Raw genomic sequence first — 8,882 nt, 5'->3', positions numbered from 1 at the left:
CATGGATGTTCAGTAGTCTATCCTGTTTGATTAAGCTCAGTTAAGGTGTATGTTTTGTGCACGCATGCTGCTAACTTGGAGGTCTCCATAGCCTGCTAATTACTTCTTCTCAAGCACTTGTTAGTGCTGTGAATTATACTCTTTGTTTCCCTAAACCAAAAAAAAAAACTTCTGTTTTCGTCTCACATTCAGATTCACCTCCCTGCAACATCCAACTCGTGAGCTAAGTTGCAACCGCTAAACTGAATCTGAGCACTGTTATAAGGGGTGTTTTGTGCACTCATTCTGCTAACTTGGACGTCATCATAACAAGCTCAATTTCTAGATCGTCTGCTGACATTAGTCGTGTGTTGCAGGGACAGTGGGAGTCCAGGAGATCTTGCCTTTGCCGAATGGTAGTGCAATAACGCACGGCCTGACGTTCCTGCAAGCGGCAGGCAACCAGCGACTTGGTTACCAACAATTGGAAGTCATGTGTTGCGATAAGTCATTTGGACGTCTGTAAAAAACCAAAAAGATGGTTGTTCCGGCAACATGCTTCTGTGGAGTAGTAGATAAGTTCTACACAGAGAGATTACATCTGTACATTTCTCACTAGTGATGTCTGCTCACGAAGAAATACAAGTTAGCAGCAACCATGCACAAAACACACCTCATAATAGTGCTCAGATTCTACCTGTACATTTTTTGTTTTGGTTGCCTGATCCTTTTGGGACTCATTGTTCCTCTGTTATTGTATTGTCCAGTCTAGATTTTTCATTTTTAATAAAATCAGCAGCTATATTGCTTGATTCAAAACAATATATTGCTTACTCTATGGGCACGGGGCACCAAAAATATTCAGCTTTGTGATTGCAACTCGTCTTGGATTTTTTTTCTTTCAGATTTCAGATTCTAGCACCGAAATATTGGTGCCATCTCATTTGCGAGCTGTGATAATTTCACTAGTTCCAACTACATTGCATTTATTGCACAGTTTGTTCACAGTAGTCTACCCTTTTTGACGAAAAAGGTAAAATTTGCGTTGATTTTCCAGCTTGTGGCATTGGTCGTGTTGTGAACTGGTGAGACGGCAGTCCGTCGCAGCTACGAAGCATGCTCTGTTCTGTGCCCATGGTACACTAAAATCTGGAATACAGAACTGGGTGCCCAAGGGTCTGTTTAGTTCCCAAAATTTTTCACCTCAAAATGTCACATCGAATCTTGCGGCACATGCATGGAGTATAAATGTAGACGAAAAAAAATACACAGTTGGGTGAGAAATCGCGAGATGAAACTTTTGAACCTAATTGCCCAAGTCGAAGCATGGGGCACCAACGAGTTGGGAATTGGTCATTTTGTCCGCTCACATTGGGGTGCCATGTACTGTGGATGAGGTAATTGGTCATTTGCTCCACTAATCTAAAAGCACGAACGAGTTGGGAATGGCTATGCACAAAAAATCTATGACAGTACAATAATGCCAGCTTTCTTTCCGGTGCCAGTGGCATCACTCACTGAGGCCAGTTAATTAATTATTCAGCTCATCACATCCGGAGAGGTTGCTTGGCGCAGCAGAATTCTTAAGGTAACTGCGGAGTTGGTCTACTCCATCCGTAGAAAAAGGTGGTAGAGGTGCCTTTTATTTATATAGTATAGTACTATCAAGAAGAAAATCATATTTGTCGTAAACAGAAGTACTACCCATAGGATTGGCCGGCCATGGTTGGTGAATGCGGATGAACCGACAAAAGGAACGACAAGGACGGCTGATCAGAAGATGAATTCCTACTAGTAATACTAAGCTTGCGTTAATCTTATTCCTAATTAACAACTCCCTTAGTCCGTTTTATGCCTCTCCTCTGTTATTGCCTATTAGTCTCCTCTGTATCTTTATCTCCTCCATGACAGATCCCGGAAACTTCAAATCATTTAGCTCCCAGCACTCATCATGTTCAAGTGGCAGTGTGCGATTTAGCAATTCTGTCGACCGCTGGATTCCAAAACCGGGAGGCGTTCCATACAAAGGTGTGTCTTTTTTTAAGCCTGGACTACTGAGGTGTACAACTGTAGTATATTAACGTACGCTCAAACGCACTCACACACCTTCACACGCACACACACGCACCCCCAGAGTGCACGCTAGACCTATAAACTATACACACAACATGCGTCCTTCTAGATATAGATGAAGTCCCACAGGCTACGCAAGTGACGGGCGCACCGCAATACCATTGTGGCTCTATGTGTACGTCCAAGACTTGCAAATTTATTTCGAGTAAAGACCCCGGTGAGAAATCACGCGAACTCAAGTGGCTGCCACACCGGGAGAGCGCACCATCCGAGCTACGGCTAGGTCCCAGGTGTGTCTTACTAGTAGGAAGATGCACTGCAGCTTGATGGCGTGCATGATAAGTAGGAAGATTCGTTAATAAAGGCCTGTTTAGTTCGTGGGTGAAGTTTTTAGGTGTCATATCATATGTTTTATGGGATATTCGGAAGAGGTGTTCGGATACTATTAAAAAAAACCTAATTACATAACTCGTCTGGAAACCGCGCGACTGAATTAGTAAGCCTAATTAATCCATTATTAGCACATGTGGGTTACTGTAGCAATTATGGCTAATCATGGACTAATTAGGCTTAAAAGATTCGTCTCGCGGTTTCTAGGTAAACTGTGCAATTAGTTTTTTATCTACATTTAATGTTTTATACATGTGTCCAACAGTTCGATGTAACAGAGTGAAAAATTTTTAGGTGGGAACTAACACGCCAAAGCAGAAGATAGATGGAGTGGCGCTGGGCACCTTGAAGACCTCGACTTGCAGACACAAACAGCACGTGGGTGTCGTCATTGTGAGGTGCACTCTTGTTTAATTAACGAAATTTTTTGGAAAATTGTATTGTAGTATTTTCGTTGTTATTTGATAATTAGTGTTTAATCATAGTCTAATTAGGCTTAAAATATTTGTCTCGTGAATTTCGTCTAAACTGTGTAATTAGTTTTATTTTTTATTTATATTTAATGCTTCATGTATGCGTCTAAAGATTTGATGTGACGAAGAATCTTGAAAAATTTTGCAAAATTTTGTGAAGGCACCTGGTGGTTGGCTGCTGTGCATATCTCTCTCATGTATTATTGGCATGCCATTCATCCCGTCGGACTTTTGGTCGTCCTCTTCAAGTTCGAAGCTAAGGAAGCAGAGAGAACCGAGAAGTGAGCTGTGTCTGGCTTCCTGGGTGGCTACAGCAGGGCAGCTTCAAAAATCAAAATCAAGTGAGATCAATCGGGCCACGAGCACAGCTTGATCCAGCGTTTACCAGCGGCTCCACTCGCAACCGTCTGGTGAGCAGTGGGTCCCTAAAATTGATCTTGATCCATCTCCTTTTTTTTTCACCAGATCAACTTCACATCGCACCCTCATCGATTGAACTAGTTAGTCTTCAGCAGGTGCTTGGGCTCGCCGTGTCATTCACAAGCTGTTGCACTTTTCTCTTGTTCGCAATCCAGTGACTCCCCATGCCACCGTTTACTTTACTGCAGGTGAGCCGCAGACTCACGTCACTCACGCTAGCTTGTCCTGGACCAGGACAGATCCATGGAGATTGTGACGGGGGCACTGCCAAGCGTCATCACCAAGCTCGGCGAGCTGCTCGTTGGTGAGTACAATCTGCAGAAGTGGGTGAAGGGGGAGATCATGTTCCTCCAAGCTGAGCTTGAGAGCATGAAGGGTGCCCTTGAGAAGGTCTCCAGCACGCCACCAGACCGGCTTGATGTCCAGGACAAGATGTGGGCCAGGAATTTGAGGGAGCTCTCTTATGACATAGAGGACAATATCGACACATTCATGGTGCGTGGGAAGGGTGATGAGTCAGCCAAGCTACATGGCGTCAGGAAGTTCATTGATAGAAGTGTCGGTTTGTTTAGAAAGGTTAGGATTCGCCATGAGATTGGTACTGAGATAAGTGACATCAAGAAGCGTGTCCTAGAGGTGCACGAGAGGCATCGTAGATATGATATTGATATGTTTGTTGATAAGCCAACCACACATACTTTGGTGGACCCTCGTTTATTTGCTCACTACACAGAGGCGAAGGAGCTTGTCGGAATTGATGACACAAGGGATGAGCTAATCAAGGTACTGATGGATGGGAATGGAGTGCCCTTTCAGCAAGGCAAAATAGTTTCCATTGTAGGATTTGGGGGCCTCGGAAAGACGACTCTTGCCAAAGCAGTGTTTGAGAAGATTAGAGCACTATTTGATTGTTGTGCTTTTGTTTCGGTGTCCCAAACCCCTGACTTGAAGAAGTTATTCAAGGGATTGCTGTATGATCTTAGCAAGATCAATGAAGAAACATTGGATGAGAAGCGGCTCATCGACGTAGTCAGAGAATTCCTTAAGACGAAAAGGTATGGAAGCATTCCAGCCATCCATTTGTACATATGAAGTTTTATTTTACACCTTCCGTTTCATAAAAGTACGTATGTGCGAATACAAGGATGATACGTGCCATTTCGTTCATTTTGTGATGAGCGATTGTCGACGTGATCCACAAACCTGTGATTTTGGAGTGAGAATGGAGGCCCGAATCCTCCAGTTGTCCTCCGGGATTCATATATTTTTGTCCGTGGTGATTTCTTGGGGATTAGTTCGTGGCAAGGTGAATTTGATCTGTGAAAGTTTGGGAGTGATTCGTTTTGATTTCGATCGGATTTCGTCGATTCTTGTAGCCGCCGGCTTTTCTGTTCGTCCGCTCGTGCTTTCTTGGGGAGCAGCGGTTCCAGTCGATCTCAGCGGCAGTACTACCAACGCTGGCACTCAAGCGCTGTGCGTGCTCTCCTGAGCCTGAGTGGCGCTCGTCCGCACGGTGAGCAGGCCCGCCGTCGGCTTTTCTCCTCTCTCTGTTCGTGTTTTTGCCTCTGCGTTCGAGCGCTGGGAGTCGCACGGTGAGCGCTGGCTCCGTCCGCCATGGAAACCACCGGTCTTGAGCCGAGCAGACACCGCTCCCGTGTGCCTCCTACCGCACAGCGCTGAGCGCTCAAGGCACCGAGCGGCCCAGGTGAGCGCTCGTCCACCGCTCTGCAGCAGGCCTGCTGCCCCCGCTGTAGTCCCTGCTGATTCGAGCACCGAGCTGCTTGGTGTGCACCAGCGCTGCAACACCGGTCAGGAGACCGGAGCCGATCTGTGCAGACGGGTTCAGTTTGTGACGCGGTGATGATCTCCAGTGCAGACCCTGGACTCTTATCCTGTAGCTGTGCTTGTGCAATCCGTGCTCGCTTGGCTTTTGGCGGTGAGCAGTATCCTCCGCTAGCTGCTTCTCTGTCGCATATCGACAGCCTCAGGCAGCTCTGTCCAGTGTCAAGGGCTTGCTCGACCTGTTGGTCTCCAGGAAATCAAAGTTTGAGATGTCTCTTTCAGGCAACAGTGAAACAATCATTACTTCCTACATAGTGATCGGTTGTCTAGCTTTGTTTGATTTTCTTGCAGTTAATCTGTAGTTCGTTTGCTTGTTGTTTTGTTTGGGATTCCGATCTATAATCTCCGAGCTCGCTATTTCATCTGTGGTTTGCGCGTTTGAACTTGGATTCGTGTTCTATCTTTTGCGTTGGCTTTGTGATGTCCTGCTGTGTTCCTAGGGAGCATCCACCCACCCGTTTGGGTCGTGGACATCACGGTGGTTGCTTCACGTGTTTGGCGGTGATTTTGGGACAACGGCCAAAAGTTTCGCGAGAAAATTTATGGCTCCCATTCGCCCTCCCTCTGGTCGCCGTTTTCGGTCCTTCCGTATGCACATGATAAGTGAGAACATTTCCCTGCTTGTCCTGGTAAAATAAAAATAATACATAACCATTTAAGCTTTTTCACATCGTTATTGAGTGGAAATGAAATAGCAGCGACAACAATTTTCTTTTCCTAAGTGGAATTTTTTTTTTGGCAAAGATATATATTTATGGAAAAAATTTGTTTACATACATGTTTATCCAATTGGACCTAACTATCTCAGTTTAAGCTATTTGTAGCTTAATCCAATTGATTGTAATTATATTTCCGTCCTAGGTTCGTTTTTACTGATAATTTAATGCATGTATAGGTATCTCATAGTTATGGATGACATATGGGATATATCAGTCTGGAAAGTGATCAAATGTGCTTTGCCTGATAATGATGTTGGATATATAGTTATTACAACTACACGTAATGCTGATGTTGCTGAAAATGTTGGTGGTGCTTACAAGGTGAAAGCCCTTTCTGAGAATAACTCGAGGAAACTACTGTACAAACGAGTATTTGGTATTGACAATGTTGATGACACAGAAAAATGCCCTGTAGAGGAGCTGGCCGAAGTATCTGATAGAATACTAAACAAATGTGCCGGTGTACCCTTGGCTATTATTACGATGGCTAGTCTGCTAGGTTGTAAAGCAAGGAATAAGATGGATTGGTATGAGGTGTACCGTTCCATTGGCACCGGTCTCGAGAACAATCTTGATGTGGAGAATATGAGAAAGATTTTGTCATTTAGCTATTATAATATGCCATCTCATCTGAAGACATGCTTATTATACTTCAGTATGTTTCCTGAAGATTATATAATAGAAAAAGATCATTTGATATGGATGTGGATAGCCGAAGGCTTTATCCAGTCTGAGAAACAAGGAAAGAGCCTATTTGGACGCGGAGAGAGTTATTTCAATGAGCTCATAAACAGGAGTATGATCCAACCCATATATAGCCTAGGTTACACTGTATATGGATGTCGTGTACATGACATGGTGCTTGATCTTATCTGCTCCTTGTCAAGTGAAGCAAACTTGGTTACTGTATTAAATGGTAAGGACCAAATGCCTCCACCAAGTAAGTTCCGGAGGCTATCCATTCAAAACGGCAAAGATGACGATTCTATGACTCTGACACATAGGAGCTTGCAACAAGTAAGGTCAGTTGTTGTCGTGCCATCAGCCTCTGGTATAATACCAGTCCTCCAGAGTTTCCAAGTTTTACGTGTGATGGATTTACGAGGTTGTGATCTTTCACAAGGTTACAACCTTAATAAGTTCCTTGGGAATCTATTTCACTTGAGGTACCTAGGACTAGGTAACACAAGCATTGTGGAGCTACCTGAAGAAATAGGGAACTTGCAATTTCTACAGATACTGGACATTTGGGAAAATGAAATTTCTTGCTTGCCATCAAATGTTGTTCAGCTGAAACAATTGATGTGCCTGAACATCGACCTATCAACGAGAGTGCCGAATGGTATTGGGAGCCTGACAAGCCTTGAAAAGCTATCACGTTTAAGCCTCGATGAATCCAACATGGACATTATAGAGGAGTTGGGTCAGCTAACAGAACTTAGGGTACTCCATATTTCATTGGATGAATGGAACCACAAGCTGGTCGAGTGCCTACACAAGCTGCAAAAGATCCAAGAACTCACTATCTGGGTCCAGGGTGGTCAAACGAACATTGGTGGATTGGATGGCTGGGTCGCCCCTCGAAGTCTCTGTAATCTGGATACACGAGAGTGCTGCTGGTTCTCAAGGCTACCGGCATGGTTGAATCCGTCACTTGTGCCGGGTCTCTCGGAGCTGTCCATCTCCGTAAGGGAGGTACAGCAGGCCGACCTCGACATCCTCGGCAAGTTGCCTGCTCTCCGCTCTCTAAGTCTGTTTGTGTACCGTGAGGATTTCGGAATCCTTGTGGGGTTCGTCGTTGGTTCTGGTTCATTTGCATGCCTGAGATACTGCGCGTTCATGGGATTCGTGGGGCCTGTAGTGTTGCAGCATGGAGCTATGCCGAGGCTGAGAGTCTTCAAGTTACAGATGTCTGCGCGAGGGGCGAGAGAAATCGCCAGCAGCTATGGTAGTGGTCTTGACTTAGGCCTAGGGAACCTTGCTTCGCTCCAGTGGTTTTTGGTTTATTTGGATTGTGCAGCCGCTACCGATGAGGAGGTGGAGGAATTTGAGGCTGCGCTGAGGCATGCCACTAAAATCCATCCCAATCATCCCTACGTTGGTATAAACGGGAAACGAATTGAGGGCACAGGTTTGTTACACTACCTACCGTAGTTCAACTCAAACATCCATTGATCCAATCATCCTTTAATTTCGCTGTTTCCCCTTTCTTCTAAAATTGTTTTCTTCTGCTTCTGTTTCTGTTTCAGATGAGCATTGATGGATTGCGAAAAGGATTTCTAATTGTTCAGCTGTAAAGCCACATCCGAATCAGCAAATCCTTTGAGGTGGGCGTGGGTCACATGCATAAAAGAGGTTTCATTCCGTGTTGTATCAGCTTGTTGTCTGCTTAATTTGCACCGCTGTAATCCAGCAGAAACTGTGTGCAATCACTACACTAGAATCTGCCCGTGCGTTCCAGCTGTGCAGGAGTTTCACTACTGTTTACAGAAGCAGAAATTATCACTAACAATTTATAGAAAAAACTATCAAGATTTATGACACCGAATTAGCATCATTTAATAAACCAAAATTATATTTTTCATAATATATTTATTTGGTGTCATAAAAATTTATATTCTTTTTTTAAAAAAAATGATCAAATATAAAATAAGACAACTTTTTTGAAGAGTGAAAAAAAAAACTTAAAACAACTTTACGAATAGAGCGAGTAAAACACTCCTTCAGGTTACCCAGCCACAATGGCATTAGAAGCCATAAAAAACTGAAATAAACATGCCCTTAGTCTATTTGGTCATAGGCAAGTTATAAGTTGTACAAATTACGATATAAAGTGTTCACATACTTAGCCTTTTGATCAACACAAACCCACGCTCTGTTTCGGTCTGCTCTGAAACTGCAAACAACGGAATGGATAGGATATATAAGACGTGGGCGCTGTCGCAATTCTACAGCTTGTTTATCCTTTGAAAAATGACGTCTAACT

At 44.1% G+C, this 8,882-nt stretch overlaps 1 protein-coding gene across 3 annotated transcripts; it reads left to right on the top strand.

Annotated features, from left to right (window-relative positions):
* The first annotated feature begins 3,140 nt into the window (after positions 1-3,140).
* On the top strand, positions 3,141-8,453 carry LOC136484128 (disease resistance protein RGA5-like). Of its 3 annotated transcripts, XM_066481319.1 has the most exons (5): positions 3,141-3,256; positions 3,381-3,430; positions 3,524-4,390; positions 6,073-8,027; positions 8,146-8,453. In XM_066481319.1, exons 3-5 carry the CDS (start codon positions 3,579-3,581, stop codon positions 8,154-8,156), a joined length of 2,778 nt encoding a protein of 925 aa, XP_066337416.1. In that variant the 5' UTR covers positions 3,141-3,256; positions 3,381-3,430; positions 3,524-3,578; the 3' UTR covers positions 8,157-8,453. The 3 variants fall into 3 exon arrangements, with proteins under 3 accessions (XP_066337416.1, XP_066337414.1, XP_066337417.1); XM_066481317.1 differs by lacking the exon at positions 3,381-3,430 and having other exon boundaries at positions 3,146-3,325; XM_066481320.1 differs by lacking the exon at positions 3,381-3,430 and having other exon boundaries at positions 3,146-3,325; positions 3,431-4,390.
* The last annotated feature ends 429 nt before the right edge of the window (positions 8,454-8,882 follow it).

The sequence above is a fragment of the Miscanthus floridulus genome, chromosome 9, assembly GCF_019320115.1.
Source record: "Miscanthus floridulus cultivar M001 chromosome 9, ASM1932011v1, whole genome shotgun sequence".
Lineage (NCBI taxonomy): Eukaryota > Viridiplantae > Streptophyta > Magnoliopsida > Poales > Poaceae > Miscanthus > Miscanthus floridulus.
This window is presented reverse-complemented; position numbering and strand designations above follow the sequence as displayed.